An 18565-nucleotide genomic window follows, 5' to 3' on the forward strand; every position below is an offset into this window, starting at 1 on the left:
AAATCTCATGGATATACTTATTACATAGGTCAGATATCAATAAATATAATAGTTACAATAATCACATATTTTATACACTAATCTTCGCAATACCCATCCCTCAACGTCATAATGCGCATAATGTCACTGTGGCACCAGTGATAATATCAATAAAAATAAACACAATACTTATAACAGTTCTGATGTGATAATAGCACAATAACAACAAGTTAGCCATAGTTTGAAGTGCATTATTTCCAGTCTCCCTCATATCCCATTTTCTTCATCTCTGTATTTCGCCAGTAATGCTTTTTTGTATTTAAATTTGAACACATGGATATTTGGACATTGTTTGATTTCATTATGCAAACTATTCCAAAGTCTGACTCCACACACAGACACACACATACTTCTCCTGGTGGTTCTCACCTTTGGGATTTTGAATTCACCACAGCCCCTCAAGTTATAATTTCCCTCTTTCCGAGTGAATAATCTTTGTATGTTTTCTGGGACTATGTTTTTGTTGACCTTAAATAACAGTTGTGAAGTGAAAAATTTTATTAAATCATCCAATTTCAATAAATTGGACTGCATGAATAAAATATTGGTATGATCCCGATATCCTACCCTGTGTATGGTTCTTATTGCACGTTTTTGAAGGAAAAAAAGGGGCTGTAGTGAACTTTTGTAATTATTGTAATCATTGTAATTAATTAATTATTATAAGAATAAAAGGTGATGCAGGAAAAAGAAGTGAAAAGCTGGGGGAAGAAATAAACCAAACAATAAAAGAAAAAAAGGAAAAAGAGAAAAGGAAGAAGAAGAAGAAAAATTCAGAAAAAAATAAGAAAAAGAGGAAAAAGCAAGGAAAAAATAAAGTTAAGGGGAAAAATAAATAAATAAAATAAATAAATGGAAAGGGGAGAGGAAAAACTAAAAAAGAAACAGTTAAGTAAGAAAAAATAAAAGCTAAAAAAGAAGAAAGCAAGCAGGAATAAAAAAAGAAAAAGAGGAAAGAGTGATAAAAAAGAAACAAAAAAGGAAAATGGAGAAAAAATAAGAAAAAAAGCATGAAAAAAAACAAGTGAAAAAAAGTGTGAAAAAATTAAGTAAAACAGCTAGAAGGGGAAAAGACACAGAAGAAGAAAAATAAAAGAAAAGGGGGGAAAATAAAAAGCTAGCAATGGCCTTTCCTTCTTTTTTTCTATCTGGTTAAAGCCCCATTGCCACCATTGTTACGCAATAATGCTCAGCGATAAAATATATTGACTGATCAATAATTGCACAAATATGGTAACGTATTACAAATTGCACGTTTAAATTTCTGCCCAATTTGGTAGTTTAGGGTGCCCCTTATAGTATAGAAACAGGGGTCTCTAACCTTTTTTAAGCGTTGAGCTACTTTTTCTTAGTAATTAGCGCAAACTTTTAAAATATGCAACAATTTTAAAAGCTAGATAGATAGCTTGCTAAAAAGTAAAAATGTAGCTTGATAGTTAGCTAAAAAGTTAAATAGAGTAAAAACTAAAAGGGAGTTAGATAACTCGCTTAAAGAGTAAAAAGTTGACTAAATAGTCAAATAGAAAGTTGGAAAATAGATAGAAAGCTAGTTAGAAAGGATGCCAAATTATAGCTTGCTAACTAGCAAAAAGGCTAAATGTTAGCTAGATGGCATGCAAACGGGTAAAAAGCTAGCTAGATAGCTTGCCAAATAGCTAAAAAAAGGTCGGAAGATAGCTTTCTACAAAGCTTTAAGGGTAGCCAGATAGCTATCTAAAAACTGCACATCATTTGCGCATTTGCTTTGTGAAACGCATCAATTTAGTTTGCTGTATTTATTACAAAATAAATCATGAAAAGATGATAAAATGCATTTGTTTAATGCAGTAATTTATTCTCATTCTATTCTCTTTATTGTTTAAAAATAAGTATCAATACCTGAATATGTTTTTGTCCAAGAAGGCAAGGAAGTAGAATTTATTCATTTACATTTCCAAAATAACAACTTATCATGTTATTTCTATGTTGTCACCATGTCATTACCAGGCTAACTCTCACAAATAGGGTTGAATAAAACAATTATTTTATCAGAAAATGACAATGACCCAGCACTGGTGAGCTATTTTCAGAACAGGTCCGCAGGAACCTCAATTGTCCTTAGGGGGCACCCCGGTGCTTGCAAGCACCCCCTTGTAGACGAGATAACGAAGGTAACAGAATAAAAGGGGCAGCACTACACAAGCAGGGAAGCAGAACTATCCTGGCTGTTGGTGTTTAAGTCTAAGCCAGGTATGAGGAGGGTCTGATTGCTTTCAGTGGGCTTGATTGCATTCAGCCTGGGTCTTCACTCCGAGTGTGTCTTCATCACTGCTTAATCAGATCTTTCAATCAGACCCTCCTCGGCTCAGAAACGCTCTCAGACTCTCCCCAGAATCCCTCATCCTACTTGTTTCAGGGGCTTTTCCTAACTCCGATTGTTAGGGAAATTGAAGAATTAGTGCATGGGTGTCAGACTCATGTTAGCTCGGGGCCACGTGGAAGAAAAAAATGTTCTTCTGTGAAGCCAGACCCGTAGATTAGAGAAAGAATGAGAAACCAAAGAGATAGAGAAAGAGAAAAAGAGAGAAAGATAAATAGAGAAAGCAATAAACAAAAAAGAGGGAAAGAGTATAAGAAAGAGGAGAGCGATAGAGGAAGAGAGACAAAGAGAGAGAAAGTTTTTTTCAAACAAATAAGTAAACAACTAGACAATCCGCACGGCAATTGTGACAGTTGGAGCTGGGTTCTGGCATGTAGTCATTATCATCTACTCTGTAAAATCTACTCATTAGCATCTACTTGTTAGCATGTACCCTTTAGCAAAACCTATTAGCATATAAACATTAGCATGACTCGTAAGCATGTAGCTATTAGCATGACTCATTAGCATCCATTTGTTAGCATGTAGCTGTGAGCAGGGATTTTTAGCATGTAGCCGTTAGCATGACGTTTTAGAATCTACTTGTTAGCATGTAGCCGTAAGCATGACTCATTAGCATGTTGCGGTTTGGATGACTTGTTAGCATGTTTTTGTTAGCATGACTCGTTAGCATCAACTCATTCACATCCATCATCATTAGCCTGTAGTCGTTGACCTGACTCGTTGGCATGTAGCCATTAGTATAACTCGTAAGCATGTTTGGTAAGTATATAACTGTTAGCATCTAGTCGTTAGCATCTACTCGTTAGCATCCACTTGTTATCATGCCCTCTGCCCATGTGGGTCAGTAACCCACTTGGGACACCCTGGAAACTTCCCTGGTTACAATGCTGACCAAGCTTCATTTGAAATAAAAGTGCCCATTCATTTCGCATGGAAAAAAAATCATAGCCCATTCATTCCGGATGGGACAAACAAACTAAAAAAAGACACAGCACACGATTCCCGATCGAGATGACATTTTTCTTACCGAGGATCATTCTCAAAGCCCTAGCAAGCCAAACTTTGGCAGAAGAAGATGGATAAAATAATAAAACGGAGGGTTTTATTAGTTGGGCTGACAGCACAAGTGGCAATGGGTTGTGCCCCAACTTATTAAAAAATAGCACAGGTTGGATGTACTTTCAACTGACAGCATTTCCCATTTGTTTCACAGCTGGTAGCGTGGGCCAGCCAGCAGCAGGATCAGGATGACAAGATGGCCGGCTGTGTGTTTCCAATGGGACCAGAGAGCTTTCAGCGCTTCACGCCGGACTCCCTGGCGGCAATCGAACAGCGCATCGCCAACGAGGAGGCTCGACGCAGCAAACACTACCAGGAGGTATCTCGCACACTAAACCAAATCACCACAGCTCTTCTATGATTGCAATCCCTGTTTTTACGTAATTGTACATGACCGAAATGTATTAAATTTGTGTGTATTCCTTAGTTTACTGTTTGCAAGAGCAACGTTTGTAATTGATCTTTTGATGCACAAGATAGACGACAAGTTATATTCTGTTATACTCTGAGGAATTGCTTATCGCTGGGTAAAATCGTATCTCTCAAACAGATCTCAATAGGTTCAAATTCGTGACAGGAATTCAAGTTTTATGAGCTTTACCCCTGGAGTCTGTGCTAAGACTGTTATTGTTTTTATTGTATATAAATGACTTATGTAATTTATAAACAAATACAAATTTATTCAATTTGCTGTACTTAAATAATACGCTGGTAAAAATCGTACAGGAATTGCACACAGAAATGACCGAAAAATTAACAAGTAAAAGAATGGTTTGATGAAAACAAAATATTATTGGATGTATAAAAACAAAGGATATAGTGTTTGGTCTGACGGCGATCCAACAGCGCGTCGCTAAGGAGGAAGCCCGACTCAGCAACACTATCGGGAGGTTGGGCGCATGTTAAACCAAATCTTCACAATCCATGTTTTTACCTAATTATACGTGACCAATACTTATTCAATTTGTGTGCATTCATTAGCTCACTGAGAACAACATTTGCAAATGTATGTGTTTCAGGACCTTGGTGACGTGGAGGTCCCTCGGCCCCGGGCCGATCTGGAGGCGGGAAAACAGCTGCCCCGCATTTACGCTGACATCCCCCCTCACCTGGTGGGAGTCCCTTTGGAGGACATTGACCAGTTCTACTTCAAAGATCAAAGGGTATGAAAAACCTTAAGATAGAAGTGAAACATTGTCGCACATCCTCGAATGTAAACAGTTAGACTGTAAGTTTAAACTTTAAAAGACACTTAAAGTAAGGGGAGAAGACATCATTGGATTTTGAACTTGTAAGGAAGACAGGGAGAAGAGTTCTCAGAAAAGGAAAAATGTCATCTCTTCCTCAATAAAAACAATACCAGCAGTTTCAAATTAAAACATCATTAAAAAAAACACACATCAGATTGGTAATTTCATGGAGAGGCGAAAACCTTCAAAAAGGAAAAAATTAACAAAAAATAAAAAATAAAAATAATAAACAAACAAAAAATTGAACACCTAAAACGAACAACAACAAAAAACGGCTTATTTTTCAGTGTATTCATTCTTCTCAAAAATAAAAACAAATCTCTTCGAACACGAAGTAGTAAGCAATGGTTAACTACAAGGGTCATTGATAGAGACCGCGAGAATTAAAACAAACAAAATAAACAAAAAGAAAAGAACCCCACCTGCACGGTGGTCTCCACAGGGCCTAACCCGGGCCTGGGTGACTTGTTGGCAGTCTGTCGGCGGCGATGTAAGCAGGGCCCGACTGGCCTTACCCGCTCGGATCTTCGTATGTCAGTGGTGTGTGCAGTGAGGGGGTTTCCCTTTGGGCTGTAGGGACAAGTCCATTAGACAACGCTGTCTAGGTCGATATCATCATCAGTCTTGTTGGTCGGGAATTAGTTTGTAATGTTACATATGGGCAACAAACATTCTTGACACTATCCTGAGACCAGCTGCCCGATTACAGCTAATCGAGCCATCCCTGTTGTACGCCTTTTTCTTGGGCCATGGTGTTCCTGAGGTTCTTCATGGTGGCAAGGGCATCGAACATCGTCTCATTCTCATCCTTTTGCAGTGGCCTTGGTGAATCCAGGTATTTTGACAACCGTGGGGGGCGATCAGCAGAACCTTGTAAGGGCCGTCCCAGCGTGGACTAGACTAGGTTTTTCGTTTTACCAGTATCAGATCACCAGGGTCACCGACTCCTGTGTGGATGAGAGAGATAGACAGAGATAGAGAGAGATAGAGAGAGATAGAGAGAGGAAGATAGAGAGAGGGATAGAGAGAGATAGAGACCTACATTTTTTTTTAAAAATAGGTTATACTAATTAGATATCCTTTATCCCCCCCTGTTGAGACATATTATTTCCTTATGGCTCAATTTAACCTGAAAAACAACTAATTTTATTTATTTATTTGTATATTTTCTCAAATTATCTTTATATTTATTATTAGTGAGGCAAAATCCTCGCTTTAAGTTGCAATATCCATTCTGAGCACTATATCCCAAGACTCCAAATCAAAAATAAACAATTTATTTTTCACAATTGTTAGCTCTAAATCTCAAATTAGGCTTTATATTTGTTTCAGTCACTGAATTTGTTTAACTATTATCATCATCAGCAGAAGCACTCACCCTGATTTGAGTGACATGGTGTTTTCTTGTTTGTGGATTGGCCATTGTCCAAAAATTCTGTGTGTGTGTTTTTCTTTTTTCCATTTTTCTTTTTTACTTTCTTCTCTTGATTTTTATATGTGTTATCTTGCTGTTGGCCATCCCTCTCGAGGCATATGACCAGGGTAGATCGATAGTTAAATCATCAACTTAGCCAAATAAAACACTTTTACTGTTATGATTCACTCTTTGTTTAGCTTTTTGTAAAAATCATAACCGATGCATTATCCTCTCAGGCCAGAATAAGTTTGTTTAAGCTATCAATATTTTACAAAGAAGGCAGGTAATTCACGTTCAAGGTGAATTACTCCGCCAAAATGAAAAATGCCACCCAAAAATGGTTTCAATGTAGGCCATACTCTAACGGTGTATGGTCATTCTAATTGATTATTGTTAAGCTATTTGACAAACATTTGGATTGTTTTATTGTTTTATATTATAATATATTCTTCTTGTGGAATCTTTTTCTATCCGTCAAAAACTTCACAATTTGAATTTCAAAAAACAATTATATGGAGAGCTTATTCAGAAGACAATTTTTCATCAATTGTGGCCAAAACTAGTGTAAGATTTTAACCCTTATTATACTGAAGTCAGAATTTACCAGCCTCCTAAAAACTTCCTCCGAACTGAGTTCAAACTCAGTTCAACTTTTATGAATATAAGTGAAATAAAACAGCATATATAATTTTGCAAGATAAATTTATCAATCTTCCTCATGTACATATACATTTTTTATTAACAAGATTCTATGTAACTTCAAGCAGACGTATTCTTGAATGTTCTTGTGTTCCAGGCCTTGATTTCCGTATTCCACAGTACATTCACCGCTTGAATGTTGCTCTTGGCCCATCAAAAGTATTTTTCCATAATATGTCCATCTTAAAAATTAAATGAAATGACTCTATTGTCTTTTGTCAGTTGGGCTTTCCTAACCGCGGCATGGGGTTAGGCAAAAATTTTTAAGCCCAATCTTATCTCAAGAAGCATAATCGCCCCCTGTTTGACGGGTGCATGCTACAGCTAAATAGGCACTATAAGATGTGTTTTACTGCAAGGATTGCGTATCAATTATGGACATCTATTGTGGGCCATGCAAAAAAATGAAGGTAGAGTTTGTCTGTTGTAATGAGAAGAATTCCCTGCAAATAAAAATATAAGCTACATATAACTGTCCTTTTTCACCTATATGGGGAGACATTTGTCTTAAAAATATTTACAAATATTTACATTATTCAAATCCACAAAATATGTTTGCGATTTACTCAAGATCTAATAATAATATGTCTTGATAAATGTTCATGTAAGCTTAAAATCGTATTTATGGTTCTGCAAAACACATGGTTAACATTAGATCACTTTATTTGATGGCACTGGATAACTTGGTAAATTGGCTTCGAAAGTTATTAAAAGTGCTTGAATTTTGTATGAACCCTAAAACTTACACCCATCCAATACAGCTGCCTTACTCTGGTTGCTTCTTTGTAGATTACATGATAGTAACTATCGATAGAATTTGGTCTATCACCTTACATCTCTGAATAAAACACACAATGAGAGACCAAAGACATTAATTTCAGCTCATTAGATGTAATCAGTTCAGGGCTTGATTCTCATCTGACCAAAATTTCAACAATTTTTTTATATTACAGTTCAGTTACAGAATTGTTGGGGGAAGGATATTAGGGGAAGTAACAAAGAGAAACTTTATTGTATACAGGGGAGCATCAAACAGGAGAATGCAGCTTTACTCCACAGGCAAATTGTTGATTGGATTGAGTATATCACATGAAGATAAGACTCTTTAAAGTAAGCAAATATTTTACACAATTGTAAGGATCCCATAATGTTGAATATTTGTAGTAAATGCTCTGTAAATTCACAATCATCCTTTTTAAATAGACACCCAAAGATTTAGTCTGTTGAAATTTTGTAAAATTAAGTTGCTCAATTTGCCTGAGTGCCTCCACGGGAGGCGAAGTGAAAAAGTGTAAGATAGGCTGGCGAGGGATGGCGACACATCACTCGCCAGCCTCACATCACAGCGCTTCCTCTTGAGGGTCTTTCCTCGCCGGCTTCCCTTCACGGCTCTGCAGCATCACATGCTTGTGTTTTGTGTTCACTCTGCCAGTTTAGCAAAGAGGGAGAAGCCAAAAACAGGGAACAAACACACATCCAGACTTTTTCCCAGACTGGGAAAAATAGCCATTTATCTTCTTTACTGAGTGTGTTCTACTAAAATCTGAATACTTCTTACAATTGCATGCATACAACTGGTGGTGGACTTCAGGAGAACTATAACTCACCCGGCTCCTGTAACCATCAAAGGAGAATGTGTAGAATTTGTCCAGAACAACAAATACAAATACAAATATCATGACAGAAGAGCAGCTTCAGCGACAGACTGCTGTCACTGTCTTGTACCACGGACAGACTGAAGAGATCTTTTCTTCCTCATGCCATGAGGCTCTTTAACTCCACCTGGCAGAGTAAAGGCCCACATTAAACCACACCCCCTACATTGCATATTACCGAATTTTATTGCAATGTGTATTCTGTGTAGCACTATCTAGATCCTCTCTATAACACGCTACAGTGGGTATTAGCACGTCACATTGGGTATTTGTATTTTGCATTCTTTTTGCTTTATTATTGTATTGTTCTCAGCGCAGGGATGCTGCTGGAAATGTGAATTTCCCTGCGGGGATGAATAAAGTATCTATCTATCTATTTATCTATCTATCTATCTATCTATCTATCTATCTATCTATCTATCTATCTATCTATCTATCTATCTATCTATCTATCTATCTATCTATCTATCTATCTATCTATCTATCTATCTATCTATCTATCTATCTATCTATCTATCTATCTATCTATCTTTCTAATAGATAAAAAGGCTTTTTAAAAGCGTTGGCAACTAATTAGATCATCAATTTATTGTGTCACGTGATTTGTGAACCATTAAGTATTCTAAATCAGTGCAAATAAGAGTGCACACAATTCCGTTGTGACACTGATAGTTGTAGTACCACAATGGTCCGGAAGAGGGCGCCAAGACCATTTTGATAAAAACATTCTTAAATCTTCTTTTTTTTTCAATTTAACATTGCATAATTACAAATGAAATTGGCATGCAAGTTTCAATTTTGTAATGTTTGACCGTTTCATCGTTAAACAAAGTTATCAATTTTCAAGGTAACAGAAATTGCTACAGAAGTACAAATGAAATAAGTAAATAAAATGAATAATGTAAAAAGAAAAAAATAATAATAAGGCATGTTCAGCTTTACACAAGGGGCAGTTGCTTAAAAATATTATTTATCATTTTCATATTGAGAATGTGAATTTGTTGACAAAAGTTTGAAAGCGGGTTTACAAAGATATAATTTTTTTGTGTATACAAAACTGTCACAAGCCAGAAACGTAGAAAGGACCCAATAGGCATTCGTTAAACGCTTTATTGAAATAGAGAGCAGTGCTTGCTTCCACGATACGATGATCGTCGGACACGGGTAGCTGATGGCGGGACGCGGAAGTGGCGCCTCCGCGTCGAGCGAGGATAGTCGTGCGCGGCAGGAAAGCTTGTCGATAGCCGGGACAGGGGAGCAAGGGCGGTAATCGAGTCCATAAAAAAGGTCAGCAACAAGTATCAGGCACGAAACAGGGCAAAACAGGTCGATGGCCGGGACGGAAGAGCAGGGCAGAAACGGGTCCAGAAACGGGTCCAGAAACGGGTCCAGAAACAGGTCGGCGACAGGTAACAGGCAGAAGAAAACCACAGTAGATTGTCAGAGGTTACGGTGTTTGCCTAGCAAAAGCGTAGGTTCGCAGGGCGGCTTGACAGCTTCCTCTTGGAAGCCGGGGTGTTTAAAAAGAGTCCATGAACCAATCAGCGCTCAGGGCTGTTGGCGCCAATGGGGCATTCGCAGGTGCCCCGAATCAGCAATCATGACAGAACCCCTCCTTCAAGGGACAGCTCCAGAAGTCCACAAAAAAAAGAAATCCACCAGGAACAAAGACAAAAAGTAATCCGACAGGAGGAACACAAAAAGTAATCCAACAGGCAGGGGGGAAAAAAAAGCAAAAAGTAATCCAACAGGAGGAAACAGTAACTCTCCCAGACAACCAGGTACTGGAGGCCCGACCCCTTCGTCGGGAGCGGAGAAGGAGACGCACCGTGTAGACGGGATCCCCGTCCAGAAAGCGTGGGGCCGGAGGAGGAGGTGCTTCAGGCGCCAGCAGACTCTGGCGGACAGGCTTGAATCGGGAAACGTGGAAAGTCGGGTGGACCCTCATGGTGCTGGGCAGGCGAAGTCAGACTGATAAAGGACTGATGATCTTGTCCACCGGAAAAGGTCCTAGGAAACGCGGCGCCAGCTTCTTTGACTCCACCCGAGGAGGAAGGTCCTTTGACGATAACCACACTTGCTGGCCCACCTGGTACGCTGGCGCCGGCGTCCTCCGACGGTTAGCTCCATTGGAGTAGGTGTCGACTACCCGGAGGAGAGCAGCCCGTGCCTGTGCCCAGGTGCGGCGACAGTGCTGGGCGTTAGCGAGCGCCGAAGGACAGGTGACCTCTCCCTCATCGCTGGGAAACAAAGGTGGCTGATTGCCGTAGACGCACTGGAACGGGGACATGTCAGTGGAAGAGCTGACCAATGAGTTATGGGCGTATTCCACCCACACCAGCTGCCGTGCCCAAGAAAGAGGCTCCCGGGAAACCATGCAGCGGAGAGCCGTCTCCAATTCCTGGTTTAGGCGTTCCGATCGTCCATTTGACTGGGGGTGAAAACCAGACGAGAGGCTGACCAGGCCCCCAGAAGACGATAGAACTCCTTCCAATAACCAGAAGCGAATTGGGGACCTCGGTCAGAAACAATGTCCTTGGGGATACCATGGAGCCGGAAAACATGCGACTGGAGCGCCTGCGCCGTTTCCTTGGCGGAAGGGAGTTTGGGTAGTGCCACAAAGTGGACCATCTTGCTGAAACGATCCACTATTGTGAGGATGGTTGTCATTCCTTGCGAGGCAGGCAGTCCAGTCACAAAGTCCATAGATATGTGGGACCATGGACGACTGGGAACCGGCAAGGGTTGCAGCAGGCCAGCAGAGGGTCGGTTAGATGACTTGTTCCGGGCACAGGTTTGGCGAGCCCTTACGTAGTCCAGAGCGTCTTTTGCCAAGGAGGGCCACCAGAAGCGCCAAGACAAGAAGCTACTGGTGCGGGCTGGAGTCGTGTCCCCATTGGCAAATTTCGGAACGGAGAGCGTCCGGAACAAACAGTCGCCCATCAGGACAGGTACTGGGCCCGGCTTGATCCCGGAGCGCCTCCCTGACACGGTCCTCAATGTCCCAGGAAAGGGTGGCAACCACACGGAAAGCAGGGAGGATGGTAGACGGGGTTGATCGTCCTCTTTCTGCAACTGGCGAAAGAGGGCATCGGGCTTGACATTACTGGAAAGAGTGAAGTTAAATCGGGCGAAGAATAGGGACCAGCCGGATTGTCTCGGGTTCAGGCGCTTTGTAGAGCGGATGTATTTCAGGCTCTTATGGTCTGTCCACACCAGGAACGGGACTGACACCCCCTCCAGCCAGTGACGCCATTCCTCTAGTGCCAGCTTAATGGCCAGTAGTTCACGATCCCCCACGTCACAGTTGCGTTCTCCCGGGGATAAGCGTCGTGAAAAGAAGGCGCAGGGGTGCATCTTGTGGTCCTCGGCCGACCTCTGGGACAGTACTGCACCAACCCCCACATCCGTGGCGTCCACTTCAACCACGAGTTCACGTTCGGAGTCGGGCACTTGGAGAATGCGAGAATCGGCGATCGATTCGGGCCTTCAGTGCAATCGCTTCATCAAGGTTGGTGTGGGACACCAACATATAGTCCGCCAAGCTGTGGAGATAGGCGTCCACTAACGACTCCACGTTCCAGTTGCGGGACGGAAGAGCAGGGCAGAAACGGGTCCAGAAACAGGTCGGCAACAGGTAACAGGCAGGAGAAAACAGAGCAGGAGATTGTCGGAGGGTACGGTGCTTGTCTAGCAAAAGCGTAGGTTCGCAGGGCGGTCTGACAGCTTCCTCTTGGATGCCGCGGGTTTAAAAAGAGTCCATGAACCAATCAGCGCTCAGGGCTGTTGGCGCCAACGGGGCATTCGCAGGTGCCCTGAATGAGCAATCATGACAAAAACATTGCTACATATTTTTGGATAAGGTGGTAAGAAAAGAGTACCTTACATATTTGAAGGTGTATTGCTTTGTATTTTTGTTTATTTTAAAGTTGTTTGACAATTGTTTTTGATTGTTTTGTTCCATATTTTTCTTTCTGTCCAAAACAAACAACAGATTCATCGATTATTAAAACAATCATTAGTTGCAGCTCTACATACACTTATACGGAATTGAATTAGCCCCGTGAGTTATTGTATCATTGCATCATTGAAAGGAGCCAGATAAAAGCAACCTACTACAATGTTATTTAAATACTTTCTCTTTCTTTGTTTGTTGCCAGACCTTCATAGTGCTGAACAAAGGAAAAGCCATATTTCGTTTCAACGCTACATCTGCACTGTACTTCTTCAGTCCCTTCCATCCCGTGCGGACCGTCGCCATCAAGATTCTGGTGCACTCATATCCTTGTGAACAGGGGCCATGTATAAGTGTTAAAAAAAGTATAACTGGTAAAGAGCAAGAATTGTTTACTGAGTGAGGCATAAAGGTACTGTCATGGAGAGTTTAGAAGAGGATTCACTTTAGATTTAAAGTCTGTTTTTGACACACTTCCGAAAAAGTTAATAGCAACATGCAATATTTAATTGGCAAACTTATAAAACATCAAATAACGTATTACGAGTATTAAAGTTGATATTCAATGCAAGTAAAGAGACCAAGTGTAATGTAAGAGTAGACCTGAGTTCTAGAATTGCTTAAGATTAGATGAAACTTAAATTTCATGGTGACTTTACTTCCATTATGTCATCTTAAGTCCGGACCTAACTCAACTTCATCAAAAATGACAATTACTTGTCTTAAATGTGACTTGACTTATCTGGCTTCAAATTCAGCTATTCCCTTCACCTGACATTTAAGCCCAATCTCATTTCTTTACCTTTCCCTTACCCACTTGGTCATGTTTATCTTACACCACCACCTTTCACTTTTTTGGTGAATATATGGGGACCTTTTCTCATTTGCATTTTTTTCACATAGTATAATCAAATGACTAAATAAATTGCCTAAACTGTCATTATAAATACATGACAAAATTGGAGGGATTCTCCTTACAGCACAACTAAAATAAGATTAAAAAGGTTAACACATTCAAAAGTATAAAAAAAACATTAAAAACAAAATATTATTGATATACAGTATAATGTGTGTGATGTATAATATGTTTATATTTACAGTGACAGTTGTACAGAACATTATGCTCATGAACGCTGTAGAGTTCAGAGTGTTTTGGGAAAGAAGCAGTTCCTCATTCTTGTAGCACCTTCCAGAGGCCATCAGGCCAAAGAGCTGGGCACCTGGATGTATCCTGTCCTTGATGATGTTTTGGGATCTGCTAAAGCACTGAGGGGAGTAGATGTCCATCAGAGAAGGGATAGGGCACGCATTGATGTGCTGTGCTGCTTTCAATGTCCTCTGAAGCCTCCCTCAGCCTCAGTGTATCTCCCGTACCTGGTGGAAAATATCAGCAGGCTCTCGATGGATGTGTGGTAGAAGACCAGCAACAGCTTCTTTTCTAGCTCGTCCCTCCTGAGGACTCTTGAGAAGTGCAGACGCTGCTGGGTCTTCTTTATGATAGCTGTCGTGTTTGATTAGGACACAGAGGAACCTAAATTTGTGGACCCTTTCCACACACTCACCTTTGAAGGTGAGGGGGCTGTGTCTTTTTCGGCGCTTCCGGAAGAACGTTGATCTCTTTTGTTTTTTGTGTTTTCATGACCAGGTTGTGTTCAGAACACCAGGTCGTCAGCTGGACTGTAATACCAAGGTGGCATGACAAGGGACAGGGTTCCTCCGGGTGCTTGAAATCTTTGAAAATGTTTAAATTTTAATGTGTTTTCAAGTGCTTACATTTTGGATGAAGTGCGTGTAAATGCTTGAAATTAATGTCCTGTTCCTCAACAAGTCTTCTTGAAAATGAGGCAGACGCTGCTCTTCCTTTGAATTTCTTCTTGCTTTGTGATTAACTGCAGCTGGAAATATTTTGTAAGGCATTGTCCTATGAAATATCATCGCCCCCTATGGATCGCGCCAAAGAGGACAGTCGTACGCTACACTAAATAGGGCACTCTGAAATGTGTATTAATGCAGGGATTATGTATCAACTTTGGAGATTTATTATGGGCCATGCAAAATTTAACGGAGCTATTCCCAGTGTTATCCAATGGAAAGAACTTCCTCCAACTGAAAATGGAATATCAATATTCTTGGCAAGAGATTTGTCTCAAAAACATACATTTGCGATTTACTCAACATCTAAAAATAAAATGCACACACAAGATTAAATATTACATGTGTAAATTAAAGATATACTTGAAGCTCTGCAAAATTCATAATTCACCGCAGATTTTTCTCTCTTAACTGTGATGCAGAAATTGGAAAATTGGTAGCACACTCACGACCAAACTGCATGAAGAAGGATTATGTTCCTCGCCTTTCCCTTCTCCCTACACTTTACAGAAAAATGGAATAGCCTTTGTCTCCCTGTGAGAGAAAGGGGGATTAAAGCGCTCTCCTTGGCACCAATAGATCGCAGGTTCAAATCCCGGCTCCTTCGAGTTAAATGTCGACGTGCCTTTGGGCAAGGTTCTGAAACCTTAATGCCCCCCAACATGCAAGCCCCTTGCATGGGTGTCGCTGCTATCAGTGTGTGAGTGTGTGCGTGAATGGGTCAGTGTAAGGAAGTCTTCAGTGACTTAAAAAGCGCTATATTAATGCAGACCATTTACCATCAGGCCATATTAGCATTGTATGCATAGGGTGTGGTTAGTTAGCCTAACAGCATTACCGCATCGTTTGACGATCTTTGTCGGAATTCGTCTGTTTGGCTTCGTAACTCCCCTTAAACAGACTCGTCAGAGATTTTCGTTATAGCCGTTAAAAAAACATTCCTCTGCAGTCAGATGACCATAAACGTGGCTTCACACCTGAGCGCCCCCTTGTTTCCAAGTACACCACCATCCAAATCCCCTGCCCCATGTCCTCACCTCACACTTTGATATTTTTAGCCAACGAGGCGGCTGCTGCCGTTGAGAGATGGCAAGTTGGCGGACACGCCGCTGTTGTCGGGTGAGGAGGTCAGTGGACGAGGTGTGCTAATGCTGATTTTGCGCTCGGGGGTGAAGGCGCCAAGTGGAGCCATGTTCTGCGTCCCCATGAAGTAGACGGCCGGAGTTTTGTTTGTGTGCGGCCGAGAGGCTTTTCTGGATTTTGGCCCACCTCCACGGCGCCAACCCTGACAGGCTGTGCTTGACACTCAAGCAAACACACTTATTTTGCCATTGTGTGTTTTATGTCTTACTCATGTGTCACCTTTGATCCTGGCGTCTCACGAGCAGAGGAGGGTAGAGTAGCCACACATTTCACTCAAGTAAAAGCACTGTTAAATAATACGACTCAAGTAGAAGTAAAACATAGTCCTCCAAATACTTACATCAGTAAAAGTAAAAAAGTACTTGGTGAAATTATTACTCAAGTACTGAGTAACTGAAGCTACGTCTTATTTATTGAATTTTTTTAAACAATCATTCAATTAGATCATCAAATCATCAAAGTCCATTAACTTAAATTACCTGCCTGTCTTTGGCGCGGCACCTTTGAGTAGGGCGGGCTTAGGACAGCGAAGAACCTGAAAACAAGTGGAGCAGAAATGGGCGTACTTACAAAGAGGGGATAAAACTAACGGGTTTAATGTAGCCTAATGTAGTGAGGTAAGAGTACCATTTCTTTTTCACAAATCTAGTAAAAGTAAAAGTAAAATGTATATTGATTTAAAATTACAAAATGTCCCAAAACTCACTCAAGCAAATGTAATCGAGTAAATGTAACCTGTAACTACCCACGAGGAATCAAGCGACAGGCTCTCGGGTCACATGAAGCTTCTGGAACCCCTCGGCGCCAAAGTGGAGTCAAAAAAAAGCCACTAATCTCCAATCAGTGTCAGGGGACGTGCCGACAGACAAAATACTGGTTGCCGGTCAATGTCAGGGCACTTACGGTGCCATGAACAAGTAGGTGTCCCCTTCCTTAATTCTGAGTTTTTTGCGTATTTATTATAACAAAGATTTCAGATAATCAAACCAGTTTTAACCCCTTATCATTCTAACGGCCCGCCTACCTGCATGATAAATATACAAACAAAACTACAGAAATCAGTTAAGGGTCGAGCACTTTTTCATGGCACTGCCCTGCTTCACAGTGGATGGTGGGTCAACAAACAACCACTGATCTCCTTTCAGTGTCAGGATAAGTGACGTCAAACAAAGGACGGGTCGCCGGTCAATTTCAGGGCACCTGAATACTGCTGATAGAAAGGTACTCCTTCACAATAAGGCAAAAGAAGAAAGATGGCTCCCGTGGAGGTTGTGGGCGGCCTAACAACATCATACCTACGAAGGCTTGGGAGGTCCTCGACTCCAGCCTGTTATTACACCCCAATTAGCCGCTCACTCACTTTATCTGATCCAGCACCGTTCAAACTCTCACGCCAGGAGTTTGTTCCTGGCGCTAAATGACCGTAATTAACATTCATTTATAGCCTGATTGACAACCGCCCCCACCCACTTTCTCTGCCTGAAGACTGGTGGAGGTGACATTTTACTCAAAATGTACCATACGGAAAAAAAGCCCTGGATTTTAAGGCAGGGATCTCAAACTGAATTGAGTTGAGGGCCACTAGAGCTAAGGTCTGAGTAAGGTTGGCCAAATGAGGTCTTCCACAAAAAATATGGATAAAAAACTGTTCTTTGATATCTTTTAATATAATTAGATGCAAAATAACATTTATCCAACCATTATCTGCACCGCTTATCCTCAGTAGGGTCACGAGGGTGCTGGAGCCCATCCCAGCCATCTTCGGGCAGTGCAAAGGGGACACCCTGAACCGGTTGCCAGCCGGTCACAGGGCACACAGGGAAAGACAACTGAATCGCTCATTCACACCTAGGGACAATTTGGACCGGCCAATTAGCCTGACATGCATGTTTTTGGATTGTAGGAGGAAACCGCAGTGCCTGGAGGAAAGCCAAGCAAGCACGGGGAGAACATGCAATTTCCGCACAGGAAGATTCGATCCTCAGAACTGTGCTGCGGACGCACTAACCACTCATACACCGTGCTGCCATAAATAACATCTAAAAATAGAAAGAACAAAAACTTAAGAATAGAAGTACCACAGCCAAGCCATTTGGCTTTCATTATTAGAATGCCGAAAGGACAGCCAACTGACTGGATTAGTTTCACCACTGATGTGCAATTGAAGCAAACTCAGGTGTGAACAACACAGTAATAACCCTTCGCATGCTAATGTGAAGAAAATAATGTTTGGTGGTGGGGCGTAACAAGCCCGTATTTTTGTGGTATTACTCTAGTTGTATTTTTGTAGTATTTCTGCAGTCTGATTTTTGTAGTATTTCTGTACTACTTTTATAGTACAACTGTACTTCTGTTGTGTAGTATTTCTCCAGTGTTTTTTTTAGTATTTCCATTGTATATTTGTTGTAGTATATCAGTAATATTTTTGTGGTATTACTGTAGTTGTACTTATGCAGTATTCCTGTCGTGTGTTTAATCTTCTCTGAGTCTCATGTGTGGCGTTCAGCCAGGATCATGTCCAAAGAGTGTCGTAGTGCTTCAGCATCTCTACTTCTTAGTTGAGTGAGCAAATGAACAAGGGTCTTGTGCACGAGCTCTTGATGCATCTATCAACACCACACCGACCACTTTCCATCTGAACAACCCCAACTTGCCGTATGAAGAGATCAATGGTGACAAGAGGGGCTGTTAAATTGTTAGTTTTAAATAACATAGCCTTTTGGCTGTCCGCTGGTCCTTCTGGAGGGGTACAACAATTCCTGGAAGTTATAGTGTTAAAAAAAGTGAATATTATCTCATCAGAGCCACATCTGGATCGCCAGTTATACGTCTCCTGTTCTAATGCTTACATTGTGGACTTGCTAGCCACTAATGTTAGTGTTTTTTGAATAATCCTGATCAAACAATGAGGTTTGGATAAAATTAAAGCACTATTTAAATTTAAAAAGACTGTCCGGAAAGTAAATACATTTCCTAAATGTTAATTTTTTTCTTTCTTTCTGAGCAAGACATGTAAGAGAAATGGTCAGAAATAATCGGGATGAAATTCCAATAGGTATTTTGTTTAGAATTATCTTGCGACCTCAAATTTAAAAAGAAGAAAAAAAACGTGAA

The 18565-nt window shown here is 41.0% G+C and overlaps 1 protein-coding gene across 1 annotated transcript in view; it reads left to right on the top strand.

Annotated features, from left to right (window-relative positions):
- Positions 1–12839, top strand: part of LOC148348015 (sodium channel protein type 2 subunit alpha-like) — an 82129-nt gene extending 69290 nt beyond the window's left edge. Inside the window, exons 2-4 of the mRNA XM_088322849.1 lie at positions 3615–3779; positions 4480–4623; positions 12642–12839. Of these exons, the coding sequence (XP_088178975.1) occupies positions 3657–3779; positions 4480–4623; positions 12642–12839 (465 nt within the window). The 5' untranslated portion in view covers positions 3615–3656. The remainder of the gene's footprint in view (positions 1–3614; positions 3780–4479; positions 4624–12641) is intronic.
- Positions 12840–18565: the final 5726 nt, after the last annotated feature.

The sequence above is a fragment of the Urocampus carinirostris genome, chromosome 18, assembly GCF_059441175.1.
Source record: "Urocampus carinirostris isolate Australia breed hairy pipefish chromosome 18, RoL_Ucar_1.0, whole genome shotgun sequence".
Taxonomy (NCBI): domain Eukaryota; kingdom Metazoa; phylum Chordata; class Actinopteri; order Syngnathiformes; family Syngnathidae; genus Urocampus; species Urocampus carinirostris.